This window comes from Protopterus annectens, chromosome 4.part1, assembly GCF_019279795.1.
Source record: "Protopterus annectens isolate FY-2018-M chromosome 4.part1, PAN1.0, whole genome shotgun sequence".
Classification (NCBI taxonomy): Eukaryota; Metazoa; Chordata; order Ceratodontiformes; family Protopteridae; genus Protopterus; species Protopterus annectens.
Window position 1 is genome coordinate 524,023,131 of NC_056734.1, and position 23,717 is coordinate 524,046,847.

Sequence of the window (23,717 nt, forward strand, 5' to 3'; positions counted from 1 at the left end):
AAAGGTAAATAATGTTTGTTTTTTTTCTGAAACAAATTATCCTTGAGATCTGCAGGTAAATATACACTATCACTTTATTGGAAACTTTATACTTGGAAGTGTTTACATAGAGGCTTTTTCACTCCTGATAAAGTGGCACTAATCTATAAATCAGAAAAAAATAATTGCTGGAGATGCAGGAAGTCTTTGATGCTAATTGGGTACACATGTTATTGAAATGTGGAATTATATCTCCCTTTTGATTGAATTTCAGAAATTTTGTTAAGCATTCTGGTCAGACAAATGTATAGATTATTTGATACTAGTTAATGTCCCAATACCAGAGTATATTCCAACTAAGCAAGTGTCTCTGCTTTGGTCTATTCTGTTTATAGCTAGGAAAGATATTACAAAAAATTGGAAATGTAAAACTACCCTTTCTTTTATGAAATTTGTCTGTTTAGCTAAGATTGTAAGAATGAATTGCAAACTGTTAAAATGAGAACTTCATATGTAATTAATCAATGCATATCATGACAAAAACACAGTGATTTATTGGAAAAGTATTAATGGTTTTGTTCTGTATAAATTCTCTTGTTATGAACTTTGTAAATAGTTATACAATTGGTATGTCTTTCTTTAAATATTTGATTTCTGTTTTGAGTTTTTTTTTAAATCAATAAAACATTTTCAACAAAAAATCAATTTCCCTTATTTTATTTTCAGTGTTTTCCACACATACCTTATGTTGTTATTAACAAAACAAAACTAATTAAACTGGTAATATAATGCTCGTTACACAATAATGGCCACTGCTTGCATTGCATCTAGTATTATAGTCTCATCAGGTACTTTGTTCATTTTATTTAAGATTTTCTACATGGCATGTAGAAGAAAACATTCCATACAGCTTAATGACATTACAGACTGTAAAGTCATAATAATGTATATTGTTCTTTAATTATTATTTATAAATGTAAGTGAAATTATTTTCAAATGACAGTCTGAGCTTCCAGGTTCATGCTTGATTTTGTGTCACATGTTGTTCCTTTCTTTCAATTATCTTGTAAGGCATTTAAGCAATAGAAGGCCGGGAGAAATGCTTTTAACTCTTGTGAGTCCTTTCATACAAATGTGAGTAAAACAAGCAAATTGGGTATTTTTTTCAATCTATTTTTAATAGTTTGCTTTTGCCTTTCTTTTCTTCTTAATTCTTTTAAGCCAAGTGTTGCTTACTGATTTTGTGTGAAATATTAATTAGTATCACTGAACTTGAATTTCCAGGTACTCTGATCTATTATTTTTTTTCCTACTAAAGCTGTCTGTAAAAAACTCCTGCCACAGCACTCAGTAGTCTCACTGACTGTTCCCATGCAGATGAGTGTTTTATCATAAACATATCACAGGGACATAAAGGCAGACAAAGTAGAAACACATGAAGCCTTTAGATGTATAGTCTGTTTCAGTGTAATTTATAATGCATTATTTACTGGATATGATCCACTAAGCAGAGGTTTTGGTTCTTAGAGTGACCAGGAAACTTTTATCTGGTTCATGGCTGTGATCTATAAATGAAAGCTATTGGAATCAAGCCCTTATTGGCTGAATGAAACCTTTCCACAATTTAATGCCATAACCATTAATTTATACGGCCAGTTGTTGATGCAGAATGCTTTCATAAGAAATTTATCATGAAATATACAAGGGGCATGCAAATTAGAATGTTGTTGATGCAGAATGCTTTCATAAGAAATTTATCATGAAATATACAAGGGGCATGCAAATTAGAATGTTGGTGTTGAATGAAGACTATTCTTCCTTCTAGAGCAAAGTCAAATCATAAAGGCCAGGAAGAAGTTATGGGGTGAATGAAGTGCGGTAGCAACAGATAGCCTCTAACCTCAATCCTTTTCTGAATTTGTGTCTTTATTAGAGCTTCTTCCCCCAGTGTCTTTGACAGCAGAGCAAGTGGACACAACAGAAATGAAGATATCTTGGCTTTTGCCAAAAGAGCAGGATGGTGAACAACTGATTAATGGTTTTGCTGTGACATATGTGTCTACTGATGGAAATTTCCCCAAGACAGACTTTGTCGAAAAAGGTCATTCATCTCACATTCTGCGCTCACTTGCAGCAGGAAGAGCATACAACATTTCAGTGTACTCTGTTAAACGTAATGTCTACAACAGAAATGACATCAGTCATCCCAGCATCCTTCTGCTCCGAACAAGTGAGTATTCATGACATGGCAAAGATGTCATAAAAAAATAATATAATGTTGCTTCTATAAATATGTTGCTTCTATTAATATTGATTTTGGTAATCAAAAAACTATTTGGACTGTTTTGATTAAGACATGAACAGTAAATGATCATTAGAAAGTAAATGTAGCCCTGCGTTTAAGAGCAGGTTACAGTGCTAGTAAATAAAATGCTGTGCAATCAGAACGATTGCAAAGCTTGGGATTTCTGGGGATTACAGAAGTACTTGCAATTTTTTAATGGACTCCCTAGAAAATACTTTCAGGCTTTTGCTTTATCAGTGCACCAGTAGGGATTCCACTGATTTCTGATTAGCTTGCACAAACTTCAGCAGTTCTATGAGATCTCATTTACATATTAATGTTAATATATGCATATGCAAACACATTCAATCTAGTCTTACAATGATTATGACTCTTGACATACAGCATAAAGATGAAATGACTGATGCACCATCTCAACACTTCTATATATATATATATATATATATATATATATATATGTGTGTGTGTGTGTTCTTGTGCATGCATATAAATGTGTGTGCGTCTGTGTGTGTGTGTGTGTGTGTGTGTGTGTGTGTGTGTGTGTGTGTGTGTGTGTGTGTGTGTGTGTATATATATATATATATATATATATATATATAATGTATTAAACATGTGGGTTCAGTGATTTTGTATATATATATATATATATATATATATATATATATATATATATATATATATATATATATATATATATATATATATATATATATATGTATATGTGTGTGTGTGTGTGTGTATATATATATATATATATATATATATATATATATATATATATATATATATATATATATATATACTAATTTAACACTCAAATGTTATTTTCCCAGTGACTCTGACCCCATAGTAATGGTACATCCTCTTAAAGAACTGAGGCTAACTATCTAACAAACTTGAAATACATTCTAAACTCAAAGAATGCATGGTTAACATCAAACATAAACACACAAATTCAGTTCATAATCTTGCACCACAAATATCTTAGATCTGTCCTACATTAAATCATCATTGCTCCTCCACCTGGCAAGGGTCACTCTATTAGTATCAGAAGGTGGCAAGGGTCACTCTATTAGTATCATCAGAAGGTGGTAATGCCATGCCATTCTTTCCTGGGATACTTCTTCCATTTTAAGCTAACAATTTAGTATCTTTATTACACAAATCCTTGTTAAAAAGTCCTCATGGTAAAGAATAATTATAAACATCAATACTGTTTTCCCCATTTTTGTATGGGATTGGACTGTCGCATTAGCTATCGTCACATCACTCAGTTCAGAGCCACTTTCCTACCTTCTTTGATAGTCATGTCCAGCTGCCACATGTCTTCTCTCATGCAGCCCATCTACCTCTTGGTTGGATGTACTTATCCATCTTAACCTCTTCCTGTCTCTTCCAAATCTACTACTACAACATTTCTTCTGCTTTCGTATATATTTGAACAAACTACCATAATCCATTCTCTTTGACATTCCCTGCAACTTGGGGTACTTTGACTTCTATTCTGATATCCTCAGTTTATCAACTCTCCCACAGTGTGCATACTTTTGCCGATCACAGGCACTTCATCTCCATCATCTCGGACTTTCTCAGCTCACTACTCAGGTATCGGTGCTGTACAGAAATGATGCTTGCACCACTATTTTGTGCTCCTTGCTTTTCAGCTTCTTTGGCATTCTTATGTCATACGTTGTGCCACTTAGTTGCAGCACTTCTAAGTTTACCTCCGTATTCAGAATTCCTTTATCCTCAACCACCCTCACTGGATACTAGCTGTTAACATGTTCAACTGTTTTTCCATCTTTATCAATTTTAAGCTTCTTTTGAATTCCCCCACCCCTACCTCTGCCATTCTAATGTCCCATTACTCAACTATTTCTCCCCAGAAGCCATAAACACCATTCAAACCTGCCAGTGTGCACACTATTTTTTCTTTACTTCTATGGTTATTATAGATATTTGAATTTAATTTAAAACTTTTATTTCAATTTTTTAGCACACTGATAGCAAATTGCTAAATAAAGCAATACAGTCTCACAATGAAAACAGACTTAGCATTAACAGTAAATTTCTCTGCCTTTGAAACTCGCTTTCATTGAAAAAGCATTGAAACCCACATTCAAAGAAAATGCATCTGACCAGTGGCAGATTAAGTTTACCTTTGGGCTGTTTTCAAACCATAGGCCCCATGCTTCCCGTTGTGCTACTAACACTGCATACATGCATGTGTTCTTTGATTCACCTTTCTGATTGTATTAAATTATATTCCTTGTATAATACAGCACCACTTGTTAGCGTGTTTTTTAAATTTGTGGTTTTGATCATTTTTCCAGTAAGCAATGAAACAAAATGTATTAAAGAGATCTGTAACTAATGAAGAGATCGCTACTAGCAAACAACTTTACATTTCAGTATTTCTTCTAAAAAGTCAGTACTTGCTGCCCTTGAAAAATAAACTGCATATACTATATTAAAAAATTGGTAAGGTGGTAATATTGCAATAGGGAACGGCTGGCAAACTAAGAGCAGGTTCATAGGAGGACATACACAGGAGTGCAGCATCCCCATCCCCCCTTAAAGTACAACACAATATCAGCAATCTAGCTACATGGTGTGGGAATAGAACTTGCAGCCTTCTGCATCAAAGGCAAGTATGCAACCTGTTCATAGGTTCATAGGTTCTTAGGTAGGTACTAGGCTATTGACCCTAGGGCCTATACAAGCCTAGCCAAAAAGGTACCCTGGCTTTCGCCACCCAAGAAAAATATTTTCCTGTGCCCCTGTCAAGCAGAACCACAGAAGTGATCCCTGGGGTGAATTTCCTATTACCCATCCAATCGTCAAGATTTTTCTTGAAGAATGCTAATGAGGAGCTCTGTTTGACATAGATAGGTAGTCTGTTCCAGATTATGGGAAGTCTCTGGGACAGGAATCTATCCCTCCAGCATGTTCTGTTTATTGTGGTGACAAGGTTTAGGTCCCTAGACCGTGTAGCTTGGAGGGATTGGGATTTTTTTAAGTGGACTGTGTACAACAGCTCTGGGTTTGACATAGCTTTGAATGTTAGGCAGAGATCGCCTCTGAGTAGGTGATATGCAATGGAGTAAAGCTGGAGTTTTTTGAGACGGTCTGCGTAAGACATCTGTTTGAGGCCAGTAATCCTCTTTGTGAGGTATTTTTGTGGCCTTTCCAGTTGTTGTAGATGTCTTGTGAGGCACATACCAAAAGGGGCATTGTACTCTATAATGGGTCTAATGAGTGATGAGTAGAGGGGAACAATGACCTCTTTTTTTCTGAATGAGAAACCTTTTGTGATGAGGTGTGCCGCATAGAAGGATTTCCTGACCACTGTGGCGATGTGATTATCAAAGGAGAGACTACTGTCCACCTGTGTCCTAAGGTCTCTTATCACACTTTCAGTGTTAAGTAGACTACCGCCTATGTGGTAGTTCATGGGTACAGAATTTTTACCAAAGTGGATGACAATGCACTTTTTGGCATTGAGCTTGAGACCGTGTCTTTGACACCAGGCATCTGTCTCAGTGAGGCCCTTTTGTAGGATGTCCACATCATTAGGAGTTTCGATTATGGCCCCTAGTTTGCAGTCATCTGCGAATTTAGTTAGCCAAAGACCTTCTGTGTTAGCCTGTACTTCAGAGAAGTAGATACCAAACAAGACCCAGGACTGAACCCTGTGGTACTCCACTTGTCACTGGTCTGAAGTCTGATTTGGAGTCTGCTACTTTCACAGTGTGGGTTCTGTCAGTAAGCCAGTTGGCAACCCATCTTGTGACATAGGGATTTATACCTAGTTTAGTGAGTTTGTCTATAATTCCAGAGTGGGGGATGGTGTTGAACGCCTTGGCGAGATCTAGATAGGCTGTGTGAACCACCTTACCCTTATCTATGGCTTTGGTGACTACTTCAAAGAAGTCTATCAGGTTTAGGAGACATGATCTGCCTTTTACAAACCCAAACTGTGTGAGGTACAGAGTTTGGAGCTCTCCAATGTCTTTGTTTATGAGTTCCATGATGATATGTTCCATGGCCTTGCAGACCAGGTTAATCAGGCTAATGGGGCAGTAGTTCCCGGGGTCTGTTGTGGCCCACCCCCTTTGTGGAGTGGGATAACTGTCGCAGTGCGCCATTCAATGGGCACAAAGCCTGAGGTGAGGCTATGATTGAACATGGCACTTAGGGAGGTGCCAGTTCATTCTGTAGTTCATGTAGAAGGCAGCCTGGGATGTTGCCAGGTCCCATGGATGCTGTGTTCTTGGCTTTGGAGAGTGAGGTTTTTACCTGTGCAGCCGTGATTACAGGAACTTTGCATTCTTCTGGTATAAAGATGGGCCCTTTAGGGGGTGAGAGGGGGGTAAAGTTAGCACTGAATCTATCTGCCAGGACGTTGGTAATATCAGTTGGTTCTGTATATTTAGTGTCATTGTGCTGTAACTCAGAGCAGATCTGAGTGTTGCCATTGAGATTCTTGACATAGCTATAGAATGCTTTGTGGTTGTCTTTAGAATCAGTGGCAATTTTGTTTTCATAACTAGCTTTGGAGGATTTTATGAGGGATCCCAGCTTCTTATTGAGGCTGACTAGGGAGTTCCTCCAATCGTGGGATTTTACTCTTTTTTGCAAGTTTCTTTCTTCTGTTGTAGAGTTTGTTTATGGCAGAAGACCACCAGATTGGCTTCCTTTTTTTTGGAGGATAGCATCTTGGTTCTGTTAGGGATAGCACGATCCATGCACTTGTATAAGTGCTTATAAAGTGCATTTCTGTAGGATTCAGCAGTGGTACCTCTATTGTCCATCTACATGGGTGTCGTGAAGTTTGCCACTTCTGTCTTAAGAAGTGTGAAGTTGGCTTTGAAGAAATTTTTTACGGCTGTTTTCCTAATGGGGGGTGGGAGCGGGATGTGGATGTCTAGGGTGATTAGCTTGTGGTCAGATCTGACCAACGAGGAGCAGACCTCTGGTGTGGAACACCAGTCACCCATGTTGGTGATGACCAGGTCTAGGATATTGCTGCCCCTGGTGGGAGTGTGGATAAGCTGATCCAAAACGTTGGAATTGATGATTTCCAGAAAAGAGTTGGTACATGAGTAGTTTTCCCAGTTAATGGTAGGGTAGTTGAAATCACCCATTATTAGAGTGTTGGGCTGCTAACACAGCTGTTAAACTCCATAGCATAAACAGTGACAGCCATTTGCTAAAAAAACAGTTGCTCACCAAAAATAGACTTAACATGAGCAACAGTAATCTTCTTTTCCCTTGAAACTCCCAATGCCTTGAAAATGTATTGAAACTCACAATACCCATGAAAATGCATTGAAACTTACAATGGCCTTGAAAATTCACCAAAAGTCGTAACTCCTTAAATAAAGCACTGAAGTTTTTTATTTTTTTTTTGATCAGGCAGGTAGTTGGGTCAGTGGATTCAGGCTCTTGTCTCCTGTAACCAATGTACAGGATTTGAGCCTGAGCAAGTTAATTAACTACCCTGCCATCCATAATGAAGGCATTTCACACACATAAACACAGACACACACATACACACACACACACACACACACACACACACACACACACACACACACACACACACACACACACACACACACACACACACACACACACACACACACACACACACACACACACACACACACCTTACTGAAGGAGAATGCAAGTCATGTCCTGCCAGCTTTACATTCCATGCAAAAGAAGAACCAACAACAGGGGGAATGTACATTGTCTCTTAAATTCCATGCACAGAAGCATGGAAAGATGAAGAAGAAAAAGCAGCAGGAACTTAAACGTGCATGTGTCAACACCAGCAGGAAGAAGTAGCAGGAATGTAAATCTGAGTTGCAAGTAGAATGTGACCTTAAAGAAGACAACATGCAGTCTGTAATCCATGTTCTCTTATATTAAGGATACTGCAGCTTCACAGTAGATGTCCAAAGCAGTTGGTCTATCCAACTCTTCCCCCATAGAGCAACATGTAGAGTCTGTGCTTCTGCCTACAGCTCTATTCATTGGTGAGTTTGAGATGAAAACATGCAGCATGCTTTTCAGAGGTGCAAAGAAATCCACAGGGACAAAATGCAACTCCAAGCAGGCATAGGTCAGGATTGAACATTGTACCTTGGAGACAAACACCTTAATCATTATGCCAACTGCTCATTAGCAAACAGGTTAGAAGGGGGTAGATCAACAAAGTTGTTGTATGCAGATGATGTAGCATTATATGGGGAATGGAATGGAATGCATAACTGAAGGCACATGGGATGAAATAAGTACAGATAAGATAGTGGTAATGGCAGCAAATTAGGGAAATTAGAAGAAGCTGACAATTGAGATAGAAGGGAAGATAGTGAAACTGGTTAACAGTTTCAGGTATCTGGGAGGGGTGGTTGAGGAGAAGGGAAGTCTGAATGAAGAGGTCAAAGCTAGAATCAGAGGGGCTGTAACCAAGTGGCATAGACTGTCAGGTGTAGTGTATGACAGATGAATTCCAAAGAAGCTGAAAAGTAAATTGTACAAAACAGTGCTGTGACCAGTACTACTGTATGGTAAGGAAATCTGGGCAGGAAAGGCAGAGCAGATGAGAAAGCTAGAGGGGATGGAAATGAAGCGCCTGAGATCGGTTTTAGGATGTACACTGTAGGACAGATGAAGAAATGAGGACATAAGAGCAGAAGCCAAAGTAGGTCCCATTGCAGAAAAGATAAAAGAAAACAGATTATGGTGGTTTGGGCACATGTGCAGAAAAGCAGAAGACAATCTGGGGAAGAAGATTTGGGACAGACAAGAAGGAGGTAAGAGGAAATGAGGGCATCCAGCAAAAAGGTGGATCGATGGTGTGAGAGAAGATGTACAACAGTCAGGCATGAACATCGAAAAAGGCAGGAGTGTGGCATTGAATCAAGAGAGATGGCTACAGTTAACACAACACCCTGACCTCATGTAGAAAAAAAATGTGAAGAAGGGGGTTGATAACAATGATGATGTTGTGGCAGCCCACCCATTCAGTGGTCCTTAGGCAACTGCATAGGTCTCCTAGTGCTGAATCTGACCCTTTTTCCAGGGGGGTGAGAATGGGGTGAAGTTGGAGATGAATTTGTCAGGTAGAACATTTGCTATATCTCTCAGTTTCATGAATATGGCTCTATTGGATATAATTTAAGAAGGCATTGTGGTTATTGTTGGCCTGGAACACTGTCTTTACCTCAATATTCAATCATTCACATGGTTGTACAAATCTTCTGTAATTCTGCATAGACTGCTGTGCTATCTAGGTTGAAGGGGCTTGAAATTATGACAGGTTATTGTTTAATAAAATGTAGCTTGCCTTTGAGTAGTTCCTAATTGTGACATGGTTTACTGGGGTTACAGAACTGTTTCTTATTTTGAAAGAGACTGCTTTGTGGTCTGATCTTACCAGAAAGAGCACAGCAATGGGGAGGTGCACCATTCCCCAATGTTTGTGAGTATCAGGTCCAAAACGTTTGAACCTCTGGTAGACATATGCACTATCTGTCCAGGGTGATTGTGTTTGCTAAGTCTTGGAATCTCTGCACCTGCAAATTTGGGGTTGTGTAGGATTCCTATTTTATAGTGGGATAATTACAGCCACCCATGAGTGTGGTATTTGGTTTAATGGTGAGCATCTCCAGTAGATCTAAGTATGAGATATGTGTTTGATGGGATATAGAGGGTGACCTGTAGCTTGCTAAGATACAGTATGGGACTTTGTGGTAATCTGGACATGAAGGATCTTCAGTGTGTCATCCATTTTAACCAACTTAGAGGTATGCTTCTTACTGATGTAGATCAAGGCACATTCACCTTTAGTCCCTGCCTGTGCAGCTGCTGGTCTAAATGTGTGGAAGGCACTAAAGCCTTGCACTGCTGGGGTACTGTCTGTGGCTTTAAACCATGTCTCAATAACTGCAGAGATGTCTTCTTTCACCAAGGTCAGGAGAGCGTTGAGGGAGTGGCGCTTCTTGTTTAGACTGCTGGCAATGAGCAGTAACACCTTTAGATTTTCTTGGGTACATTTTGCCATTTGGCATTGCTTAAAAAGGCTTTATGGGGAGGACAATGTTTTGGTCAATATTTGAAGGCCTAGAGGGGATAAGTACAGGTCATCCTTGGTAAAGCAAATTAGTTTATTAACCATGCCCTCCTACGCTGACAAATATTGTATCCTCCCAGAATGGCACCAGAAACTTAGCCACTTGTTAAAGTCAGTCATCATCTGTTCATATTGTAATATCATCCTTTGTGAAGGTAGAATGCTGCACAATGCTAAGTGCATATCAGCATTTAACACATAATCAGAGAGCTTCATAGTGTCTCTCTTCATATAGTCTAGGGACGTACATCTTCAGGTCATTTATACCTACATGGACTATGACTGAATCATACTGGTACCTGGGGTACTATGACTTAAGTACATGCACAACTTGATGAATCCTCAACTCTGATAGACAACTGACCATTATTTTCTCCTTGTTCAGCCTCATGCTTGGGGTATCTGTATGTCATACAATGGAGTCCCCTATGACTAGAGTCGTGGGTAGTGCATTGGCTTGCCTTATGGACTTGGTAGTTGAGGCTTCACTAGGTGTGGCTGTATGTACAGTGTTAGGTGTTGTTACTGGTGAGTGCTTTTGAGTTTGCTTAGGATAATGTTTGCAGATGGAATGTCTGTGATGTCTTTGAGGTTTGGGAAGATTGCATTTAAGTGTTTCAGTGGGTTATTCCCTTGAAAAGAATTTCAGTGACTGAGTAATTTCATCGCAGATGTTTGAAAAAGCCTGGGACATTGTGAGAGGGAGACAGAAAGTTTAAGTTATAGTGACCTTTGAGTTTCTTATTGGCATTACAGGTTTACAGGGGTTATATTTTACTTATCACAGACAACATTCATTTTTTTCTTAATTTTAGGTGTTACTGAATGTAACTTTCAGCCACTGAATTTCAGTGGAAAAACTGCATTCAGTGAAAGTAAAATTGAACAAAACTACCCATGCTTATACTTTTGTGTGTGTGTTGGTAGCTAAATTATATTCTTTTTATAGACCCATAAAGAGAACATCCTTGACACTGTCATGTTTACCTGGCAGTGAAGATCTTTAGCTCTATTTCAACTTAAGTTTCTCATTTTTTCTACCTATTAGCTCATTTTGTGTTCTCTGATTATTTTATTTTATTTTTGTTTTGTTGTCATGCAGACTGGACTAAGAAGGCCCTTTTTAGTTATAACATTCTTAGATACTAAAAAACATATGTACTAAGGTTGCCACCTCACATAAGGCTAATTCCTGGAGATGCTATTTTAATGTTAAACACAAACCGTATTGTTTGGCCTAAGTGCTGTCCGACTCGGAGACTACCCGTCTTTGATATGTTAATATTCATAATGATTGTACAATGAATACTATGTACAGGAAAAGTTCAATATAATAATACAACTGTAAACTAATTATTTAAATGTTCATTCTGTCTGCTTTGGTTGAGTCACGAAAACTACTTGTGCTTAAAAGTATATTTCTGATCAGATATTGCAGCTGCCAACAATTTGTGTGTCTTCATCAAGAATTCATGAAACTGAGAACAACTGTACCTCAAATTTTCACACACCTGTGGCTCAGCTCACAAAACACCAAGTCCCAGACAGTTTCTTTCATTTGTCCACAAAGAATTCATCAGACTAAAAGTTCATTCACACAAAGAATTCGACACAGGTATAGAAAATGCAAAGAATACAACTTTAAAGAGTTCCTCACCCCACTTCCTATGTGTCAATTTTGTGAAAAAATCCTTCCATCGATCGAACACTTGTTCATTTTTTTCCACCAGCTCTGTTTGAACATCACGCAGAATACAGTAGTCATCATAGTACTTGTCTTTGTCAGGTCTGTATTATATGAACGAAAGTGGAATGCTCTAAATGTTGAAAATACCGACCCTGAACTTGCTATTGTGGGAGGCTGTGCCCCCCACATCCCCCACTAAATATAAATATATACCACCTCCAAGATCACACTACAAAATATTCCAGTCTTCACTGTACTGCCATCTCACAAGAAGCACTTCGAGGTCCAGTATTTTCGACATTTAGAGCATTCGCGATATTCAACTTTCATTAATATAATATAGACCCTCTTTGTCGATGTCAAAGCACAACGTGTCTGCCAGTTCCTCGAATAAGCTTCACATCACTGATTCTTCCTAGGTTAAAGCTCTCATTGCTTGAAATTCTGAATCCTGGTAAGTATACCACTTTTCTAGGTAGCTTAAACACTTGTTGTAGAATTGATCAGCATCAGCTTTAAAGTGCCTTTTCTTATCCTGTGGAATTGTTTTAAGCATGTCTGCAGCAGCCTTTCCATAAAATGTGTCTTGCTTGTGATCTGTGGTTTTCTGTCTTACTCCAACCATAATATCATGCATTTTGGAACTAGTAGTTTGATCTGACTCTAACATTAGCACACTACTTTGAAAGACCTGCATAACATTCTGTAAGAAACAGCAGTATAGTCTACGTATGAACTCGCTTTCTTCGTCTCTAAAGGCATCCCAAATTACTTTGTGGCATTCTTCTTCTCCCCATGAAACAAAGTAAGATTACAACGCAGGCCATACTAGAAGTATTCTTTCAAGTGCTGGAAGTAATGATAACCATCTCGTCGGTACATGACAAAAAATGTCTTGATACTCAAAGTTGACAAACTTGAAAAATGACTGGAGTTGTGCCATTCATTAGGCATATCTGGAAAATTCAGCATAAACTTTGAGAATGAGAATTTCAACATCCATTGACAAATTTTTGCATGCCTATTTAACACAATTATGCAGAATATGGCACTTGGAATTCGCCAAAATGAGATCAGAATTTATTTTTTTCAGTTCACATACACAGAAATCTTGTCAAAATTCATTGCAGCATTATCCCCAAAAATGCAGACACTCTGCTCATGTTCAGTCCATTTTTCTCTGTCACTTCAACTAATCTACCCATTATCGCCTCACTGCTTTCATCTGAATCTTCATAAATGTCTAGCAAACCATGTTTTATTCCTTCTTGTTTTGAAAAATACTGCACTTTAACTGGAAAAAGTTTAACGCTTCCATTGTTTGAAGAGTCAGTTGCTATTGAAAAGTGCTTTGATTCTTGTAAGTCAGAGATCAACTGTTCTTGTGAAGCAGGAGCGAGAACATTTTCAGTTACATTAGTTGCTTTCGATCTGCTACAAGCAATTTTTTTTCGCAATACTAGATTCCAGGAAAATAGTTCCCATTATCGTGTTACCGCAATCTTGACTTGCATAGCTGTGATTATGCTACTGTGGGAAGTTAGAGTTACTTCAGCAGCTGTTATAAGATCATCCTCTTTGGTATTTGGTTTTCTGAAGAAACTCATCATGACTGTATTTTGCTTAATCTGACTCACATTTTTATTATGTTTCTCCGATGTTGCATGCACTACTACCGATCTGTGTCCCTCGCACTTTACTGTAAATGTGTGATGGCAAATTTTGCATTTTGCTTCAGACACTGTTTTCCTACCCAATCAATCCTTAAAATTATCTTCTTTTAACCATTCATAATTGAATGAACAATGATACTTCTTTTTTGCCTTTATACAACTTTCAGATTCAGAATCTGAATGCTTTTATTCAGCCATTGCGACTTGCAAGGTTTTATTAATCATGCACAGTACAGCCAAGGCAACAAATTAAGTACAATAGTCTCTAAATTATCCATCACACATGGGGATTGGTGCAGTACAGGCTCTGCTTCCAGGGCAGCAGGCAGCTATAGGGTCAATCTTATAGTGTCATACATGGATGATAGTCCAGCCACACCCAAAAACATGTAGACATAAAGCTGTTACATTTTTTCATGGATAAGAAATTTCTTGTTTGGAAAACCAACCCAAGAAAGTGAAATACATAATAAAACTAAGGAAATGGTTAAACAGCTTTTTTATTCCCCTATTCTTGGTAGTTACCAGATAAGTGTTATTTCCAGTTGCTAGAGAGTTGACTCTAAAAACAAAAACTCTGGACAAAGCAGTAAATAATGGGCAATATTTAAAAACTGTCCCTATTTTTGGGACTTTGTCCCACTTTTATTTATGGCTTTGTCAAGATTTCTTGCTCTAAGAGGTTGAGAGGTATGGATCGAGAGATTGTTTGTGTGTGTGTGTGTGTGTGTGTGTGTGTGTGTGTGTGTGTGTGTGTGTGTGTGTGTGTGTGTGTGTGTGTGTGTGTGTGTGTGTGTGTGTGTGTGTGTGTGTGTGTGTGTGTGTGTGTGTGTGAGAGAGACAGCGATGTATGAATGAATGCTTAAGTGGGTGTGTGGCTTGTGCGTGTGACAGACAGTGAGAACAATGTGTAAATGAGTGCAGGAATGAATGAGGACGTAACTGTGTCTGTGAGATCGGGACACTGAATGCGATGTGTGAATGAATGCAGTTATGAATAAGAAAGTGACTGTGTGTGTGTGTGTGTGTGTGTGTGTGTGTGTGTGTGTGTGTGTGTGTGTGTGTGTGTGTGTGTGTGTGTGTGTGTCTGTGTGTCTGTGTGTGAGAGTGAGCAGGAGAGAGATCAGGAGAAAAAGAGTAAGCGCAATCATGTGTGAGTGAATGCCAATTACTTGAGTTCCAGTTAAGCGACAGTGTAATGTCATTATTCCTGTGAAAAAGAAAAGAAAATTAACTTGACTTGTAATGTACAAAAGAAACAGAATATGATTTACAGCCATTGTCTGTTTAGTACATGGACATTTAAAAGACTAGAATTTTTCAAAATGAATGAGAAAGAAGTGGTACAAAATAATACCACAAAGCTTAACTACAGACTGACTCGAAAGTCCAGGTCACATACCTTTATATGTGCCATTCCCCAAACATTAAAAGAACTGTGCACATTTGGTAATGGATACACTAGGAAGACACTATAACAAATTGGCTTTTTCATTAATGGATGAATATTCTGAGTACAGCAACAGAGTACTGAAATATCCAGGTTCAGTATGTCTGGATATATTGAGTACAGGAGCAAAGTACTGCAGCATACACATAAAGTAAGGCTGGATATACTGAGTACAGTAACAGAGTACTGTGGCACTCAAGTACAGGAGTACTGGATATACTGAGTACAGCAGCAGAGTACTGCAGCACTCACATGAAGTAGGGCTGGATATACTGAGTACAGGAGCAAAGTACCGCAGCATACACATAAAGTAAGGCTAGATATACTGAGTACAGCAGCAGTGTACTGTAGCTCTCAGGTGTAGTAGGGCTGAATATACTGAGTACAGCAGCAAAGTAATGCAACACTCATATGAAGTATGGCTGGATATACTGAGTATTGCAGCAAAGTACTGCACCACTCACGTGAAGTAGGGCTGGATATACTGAGTACAGCAGCAAAGTACTGCAGCACTCATGTGAAGTATGGCTGGATTTACTGAGTACAGCAGCAGAGTACTGTATCACTCACATGAAGTAGGGCTGGATATATTGAGTACAGCAGCAAAGTACTGCAGCACTCACATGAAGTAGGGCTGGATATACTGAGTACAGCAGCAAAGTACTGCAGCACTCACATAAAGTATGGCTGGATATAGTGAGTACAGCAACAAATACTACAGTACTCAAGCACAGTAGGCCTGGATATACTGAGTACAGCAGCAGAGTTCTGCAGCACTCGTGAAGTGGGGCTGGATATACTGAGTACAATAGCAGAGTAATGTGGCACTCAGACACAGTAGGGCTGGATATACCAAGTGCATCAGCAGAGTACTGAAGCACTCACGTACATTATGGCTGGATATCCAGAGTACATTAGCAGAGTACTGTACCATTCAGTATACTGAGTACAGCAGCAAAGTCCTGCAGTACTCAAGTACAGTAGGCCTGGATATACTGAGTACAGCAGCAGAGTACTGTAGCTGTTAGGTGTAGTAGGGCTGGATATACTAAGTACAACAGCAGGGTACTGTATCCCTCAGGTACAGTAGGCTGGATGTACTGTGTACAGAAGCAGAGTACTATAGCACTCAGGTAAAATGGGGCAGGATATACTGAGTACAGCAGCAGAGTACTGTGGCACTCAGGTACCGTAGTGCTGGAAAGACTGAGGACAGCAGCAAAGTTCTGCATCACTCAAGCACAGTAGGGCTGGATAAACTGAGTACAACAGCAGAGTACTGTAACACTCAGGTACGGTACAGCTGGATATACTGAGTACATCAGTAGAGCACTGAAGTACTCGTACAGTAGCAGAGTGCTGATTACAGCAGCAAAAGACTGTAGCACTCAGGTAAAATGTGGCAGGATATACTGAGTACAGTAGCAGAATAATGTAACACTCAGGTACAGTAGAGCTGGAAGTACTGAGTACAGCAGCAGTGTACTGTAGTTCTTAGGTGTAGTAGGGCTGGATATACTGATTACAGCAGCAAAGAGCCGCAGCACTCACATGCAGTAGGACTGGATATACTGAGTACAGCAACATAGTACTGTAGCACTCAGGTACAGTAGGGCTGGATAAACTGAGTACAACAGCAGAGTACTGTAGCACTCAGGTACAGTACGGCTGGATATAGTGAGTACATCAGCAGAGTACTCAGGTACTCATGTACAGTAGCAGAGTACTGTAGCATTCAGGTGACATAAGGCTAGATATGCTGAGTGTATCAGCAGAGTACTGTAGCACTCACATACAGTAGGGCTAGATATACTGAGTATAGGGGGGGAGTCCTGTAGCACTCAGGTACAGTATGACTATATATAGTGAGTACAGGGGGGAGAGTCCTGTAGCACTCAGGTACAGTACAGCTGTATATACTGAGTACAGGGGGGAGAGCCCTGTAGCACTCAGGTACAGTACGGCTGTATATACTGAGTACAGGGGGGAGAGTCTTGTAGCACTCAGGTACAGTACGGCTGTATATACTGAGTACAGGGGGGAGAGTCCTGTAGCACTCAGGTACAGTAGGTCTGAGTGGGTTAGATAAAATGAATGCACTACCGAGAATCTGTCTGGCTGTAATAGTGCAAGGTTCAGGGATCCACTGCCCATGCAATTATTCTCTAGCTGATCTTGGGATGGTGTGCCTGTAGTGAAAATGGTCATAGGCATGTTCCCCAACCACATCTTTGTAGCATATAGCAGTGGCATGTATGCCAGACTGTCAGCACTTACATAGCTACATAAGCATACATACTGAACAAGATCTTCTCATCTACCAAGTTTTTTTTTTCTGGTGGGAAACCCAGTCTTAAATTCCATGCTAAAAATGGAATGATTTCTTCGTCTTTCCACTTTCATCTCCCCTGAGCCTCACAATGCCCCAGTTCTTTCTCCATAGATTACTTCCTAAGACCTCTCCCTTGCAGTTCTGCACTGTCTCTCAAGTTCAAGTTAAACCTTTTCTTCCTAAATCTTAACAAAAAGACAGTGACATTCATGTTACCTTTATAAGGTCATCTGCCTCTTTTACTTGTAGATCATGTGTATATATTTACATGTTTTCTGTTGCTGCTGGGACTTTATCCTAATCTTAGAAGGTGGCAAAAGTCAACCCAGTTGCCAACCTCCTTCTTCCATCGCCCATGATAGCTTTCAGCACTCATTTGCAAGTACTTTGGAGACGACCTTCTCCGACCCAGTTCCCTGTCTTCTTGTGTACCTCAGAGATTTGTGTTGTGCTCTTCTTTCTTTTCCCTGTTTAAAAATGATCTTACAACAGACTAAAGGTTTCAGTACGCTGACAATCTGATACTCCTAAGGCATGGGAACTCTCGTTCTCTCTCTCTCTCTGTCTCTCTGTCTGTCTCTCTCTCTCTGTCTCTGGGATTCATGATTCCTTGCAGTAAGATTTCAGTCAAATCAGTCTTTGGAGAGCTTGTAGTGAATTGCAAATCAGTTAGAATTAAACATAACGTGTTACTCCTCAGAAATTTAAAATGAATCGATATTTTCCCACGCACTATGATACCTGACCCTAAAAACCACCTCCTCAAGCAAGTCCTCTTGTGCAAATCCTCTGAGATCTAATTTGATTCAACCTTTTCTTTTACATCACACACTAACCTTATTGCCAGCAGCATCATGAATCGACTGAAAATCATCTTCAAGATCTCTCATATTCTCATCACTATCCCTCAATGCTTCTTCTCATGTCTGCTTTTTTTAGTAACATTTTTATGTTTAGATTGCTGGAAAATAACTCATTTCAGTTCTGAAATGCAATAAGACCCTGTCGGAGGAACAAAGTGAGTAAATTCAAGCCTTTCTAAAACTTATAAAGCCAGTTAAAAGCATGTTTCTTTTCAAGTGCAAACCTAAATGACCCATAATATAGCTACCTAATAAAGCAATATCAAATCAAAGTCCATTCGAAGAGACACAGATAAAGACTCTTACAGAAGACTAGGAAGTAAGGAATGAGAGGGAAGAAACAGTAATGCACCGTGCTAAACATCAACAGTATCGCAGATTAAAATGTGTAATGTCTAATCATCACGTAAAGTCTGAGTAATCCAAACGATTTATTCAAAAGTAATCTGAGTGATTCATTCAAAGGATCCCCAAGGAAGACAATGATGGGGAACAAATCTCGAAAGAGAGAGAGAGGGAGAAAATATAAGCAGAGAGTATTAAAAACATTGAACAGGAAAGTCTTAATGTTAGGGCATTTAAAAAGAAAGCACATATGGGAGTGGAAAGAAGGTCCCATGAAATGGGACATTTGGAGCGACTGCTAATTATAAGAGTTGCTCCAAAGGCTAATGGAGTGTGTGCTCTTTGAAGGCAGAAGGAACTTTACATTATTCTGTTTAATAACTGAAATTTTGAGAATGCAAAGTCTTTACAAAAATGGTTGAAAGAGTTGAAGTTCTTACTTTGCATGACAACTATACATTTAAAACTAGCTTCCAGGTTAGAAAATGTGCAGTTAGTGAATGTTTATGAGGATCTTTACTTTCTAAGTACTAATAATGTACACTACAGATACTTTAAGCACTGTTTAAAGACAGATATATGTACTTTAACCTTTAGGTTATATATTCTGAATAAAGGTTTGGTAAATACATATGTGGTGCACTGTCTACCCCAATAAATTTCTTCACAGTGAAGTGTGCAAGTATTCCTGCATGTGTCATACACCACTCCTTCTCTTACATGACTGATGTAGTTACTAAGGGCTCTTGTGTTGAGGAACTTCTCCCATTTTTAAAGACATTTCTCCTGTTCTCCTATCTCCTTCTGTCTGCAAACAAAATATGTTTATTTGTGTGATTTATTTTTACAGGGCCTCCTCCGGTAGAAAATCTTCATGTCTTAAATGTGACTTCTTCAAGCATTGCAGTAAAATGGGCCCTTCACAAACTGAAGCATTCGACAGTTTCCAAAGTTCGGGCTTCAATAAATTCCACACATCTGTTGGAGAACATTTCAGTCTACCTGGATCCTAACACTACCAAGCACACCTTCCAGTAAGTAATACAAGTATCCTAACAAATAGGTATATGTCTCAATAAGTGTAAATTTCCACTGTTTCATATGTTTCTGCAACTCTCTTTTGTAAAAATATATTTATATTATATGAATAGCAATTACTCACTATGGTTCCATAGATTTATATTATCATGAAATTAAACTGGCAAATGAAACCTATTTAAAACTGGTGAATTAGCCCATAAACAACTGAACACTTCTTCATTTTCTGAAATCATTGGATTATTGTTTAATTTGTGGGTAATTAAGTAAAGTGCAAGCCAAAAACTAGTTAGAGTTAACTCCATTTATAAAATCATAGGAACATGGAAACAATACCAGACAAGCAATCATGAGGACCTTAAGATACCTAGCAATATACACATTTAAGCAGACAAACATATATGTGTGTTTATATTCTCAAGCAACTAAGCAGGGTTGTATACGACAGTCCTAGTGTAAATTTGTGTCTTCCCATCCAACCATCACGGCTGGCTTTAAAGGTAGTCAAAATGGTACTGACCTGTAGAAATAACTTATTCCACAGGGTGGCAGTATGTTGGGTTAAGAACCTACCTTTCCAGCAAGGCTTCTTTATTTATTATACAGTGAACTTCTGGCCTGGGCCGTAGTGCAAAGCTGCACAGAACAATTTGGCATCCTTCCCATTAAACAGTGTGAATGTTGTCCCCACTGATTACTTGAGTTACATTTTCTGTTCAGTAGACCAGAAAACATTTGGAAAAACAATGTCACTATTCAGTACATTTAATATTAAACTGTCAACCCAAATCATAGACTACTGTGATACAGTGCGTTCTGCCTTAATGCCATAACTACAGGTGTTTGTAGAATCACTGACTTTGCAAAGGAGCAGGTCTTTCCTGGCTTGAAAACTGAGGCACAGGTCACGTCAGAGCAGCTAATGGGCTACTGAGTACAAGGTGAGTTGTGCTAGTCTGTCAGTATAGTTGAACTAATATAGTGTGGAAAGGCCTTTAATCTTCCTGGTAAGTTGTCTTTGAGGGGCTTTCTAGTTGAGTGATATGCTTCCATTTATACTGTATTCAGTGTTGGCTCTGATATGGGAAGAGTAAAGTAGTAGGATGACTTCTTTGAATCTTGGCAAATGTTCCCTTGGAAATTAACTGGCCCAGATAAAAGAATTTCCTGACTATGGTGGAAGCATGATGATTGAATGAAAGAGAGTTGTCCAACTAAGTACCCAGATCTCATATGGCCGTGTCTGTCTGCCTGCCTGTCTGAAGAGGAGTGCTATTTATAACATATGAGGTTGGAACAGCTTTTCTGCCAAATTCTACTATTCTGGACTTGTTTGCATTTAACATGAGACTGTTTGTCAGCACACCAACTATGTGCATATTCCAGCCCTGGCTGGAGCTGTTTAGTATTAGTAGATGAGTGGATAACAGTGCCAAGCTTGCAGTGACAAGCAGACAGTCAGCCACACTTCTGAGATACTGGACTGGATGTCTGTAAAGTACATGCCAAACAGCATATGGCCAGCACTAATCCCTGTGGTTCCCCGTTAGTTACAATTTTATATTAAGAGAAGGTCCCAGCATCTTTCACAGCCTGATATCTGTTGAATAGCCGATCTGTAATCCAGCAAATAACATCAGTGTTTAGATTAAGTTTGTCTATTTTTTTAACAATGCCAGCATACAGGATAGTGTTACAAGCCTTGGCCAAATCAAGATAAGCAGGATGCATTGAGTGACCACTGTCCACAACCTCTTTTGGTCTTTTCATCCCTTCTCCATCTTTCTTTTCTTCACCTCCCACAGTACTTCCCTCTGCTGTCTGCTCTCCCTATTTCTACGTTTACACCACGCAGCCTCTACTTGAGATCTCTGATTTACTTCTAGCCTGTCTTATCAATTCCATCATCATTACCACAGCATTGTGTTTAGTAGCATTACCAGATACTGCTAGCATATATACACACACAATATATATATATATATATATATATATATGGTTTATATGACATCGTCAACTTATCGGAAAGTCAAAAGTCATATGGTTGAGACCATATGTTTGATTTTTCAAAAAGTTGAAAATAAGAAAAATGGCAAAAATCTACATTTATGCAAGGGGGAAGCCCCCCTGTATCCCCCAATCCCGTGCAAATTATACATACACCAACTTCAAGATCACACTACAGTGGGGAAGTTTAATTTCCCCTATTCCCACTGCACCACTGTCTCCATACAAATCCTTTGACTTTTTGGAAAGTTGAGCATATGATCTCGACCATATGACTGTCAATTTCTGAAAAATCGACAATGTCATATATATTTATATATATATATATATATATATATATATATATATATATATATATATATATATGTGTGTGTGTGTGTGTGTGTGTGTGAGTGTGCTTTCATTGGACAAACCAATGACCAATCATAAAATTAGAAGCCAACAGTTCTGAACAAGAATAAGTCACAGCTAATGTCCTGCATGAGACTTCATCAGAACTAACTTTGGAATGCCAATCAAATGCTTTATATAACTTTCAAAGATAACACAACAAACATATGATCAACAGTTGTGCAAGATCAGCAGTTCTTCTGTTTTGGGGAATATGCTCTTTCTCCAGAAATTATGTGATTTCAGAATAAATATATATGTAATTAGCAGGGGGTACAGCGTTGCATTTATTTATTTATTTTTTTTTTTTACTTCTCATGGTCTGAGTTTAATCCTTGCAACAATTGCAGAAGTGTGTCTTCATTGTGTTGTTGACGTTAGTGGACTGTATCTTGCTCACTACATCCATGATGAGGGTGGATCAGTAAACACTGCAAAGGCACTTGACACCATCCCACACTCGGGTATCATAATTAAACTATCCCAGTTAAATGTTAATCCCTGTGTAACTAGTAGCATGTAGGAGGGCCCTTATGAAAGTCCTAAAAGGTGATGGTGAGAAACTGAGACCTTATGTATTCTAAAGAGAAATCCTGATTTCTGGAGAATTTCACTATAGTGTGATGAATGGTCACACATATTGTGATATGCCCACCCTGATATGGCTAAGTGAAACTATTTTCTCTGCCACCCCAACTCAGTTGCCGCTCATTTTGCTTAACGAATGGTACAAAAGGAAAATTAATGATGGCAAACAAGGAAAATCAAAAGGATGGAAGAATATAAGAAGAGATCCTACCGTCTTCAGGTGGACAAGGGCAGTAAAATGAACTACTAAAGTGATTTTTTTGATAGGATCAGTAGGTCATGCAACAGACCACATGGCACAGTATAAACTCAGTGTATTAGCTCTGTAAAATGGTGGTGGGGGGAGTCAGACAGATTAAAATAACTTCTGGAAATGAAGGCGGTACATAAGCACAATGAAGAAAATACTGTCACTCCCTGCCCAGTAATACTTAGTCTCTGAACTCACTAAAATATGGCTTAACTGAACTTTCAGTCCATTAAGCTAATATACCACAAACTATCGGCCTCCTAAATGGGTTAAGAGGCAAAGCTGATTTAAAAGGAAAATCAGTGTGGTTGTACTTGATAAAGAAAAAAAGTACAATATCTGGCAAAGCACAACAAAGCAATGCTAGGATTTAGGACAAACTGCTTTAAAGTAATTCAAAAATGTGTCAAAACATAAAGGAATATTAAAAAAGGCTATAGTAAGTCACACAAAACAGCAATGGCAATAGGTGGCTTCAAAACAAAGGGGGGCTGCAGGAAGCAACAGAATGGGTGAAAACAAATACGTTGGGGAGGGGCTGTACACACATGCACACACACCATGGTTTTAACTGGCTCAGGCTGCACTGTAATTTAAGTCTGCAGGAAGTAACTGAATTAAGATGGGAGTCTGCTTGGACCCCAAAAGTCATAAAGTTATACATGCA

At 38.8% G+C, this 23,717-nt stretch overlaps 1 protein-coding gene across 1 annotated transcript in view; it reads left to right on the forward strand.

The window, feature by feature from the left end:
• Positions 1-23,717, forward strand: part of SNED1 (sushi, nidogen and EGF like domains 1) — a 1,598,911-nt gene that overhangs the window by 1,126,927 nt on the left and 448,267 nt on the right. Inside the window, exons 22-23 of the mRNA XM_044070335.1 lie at positions 1,913-2,209; positions 19,628-19,811. Coding sequence (XP_043926270.1) covers positions 1,913-2,209; positions 19,628-19,811 — 481 coding nt within the window. The remainder of the gene's footprint in view (positions 1-1,912; positions 2,210-19,627; positions 19,812-23,717) is intronic.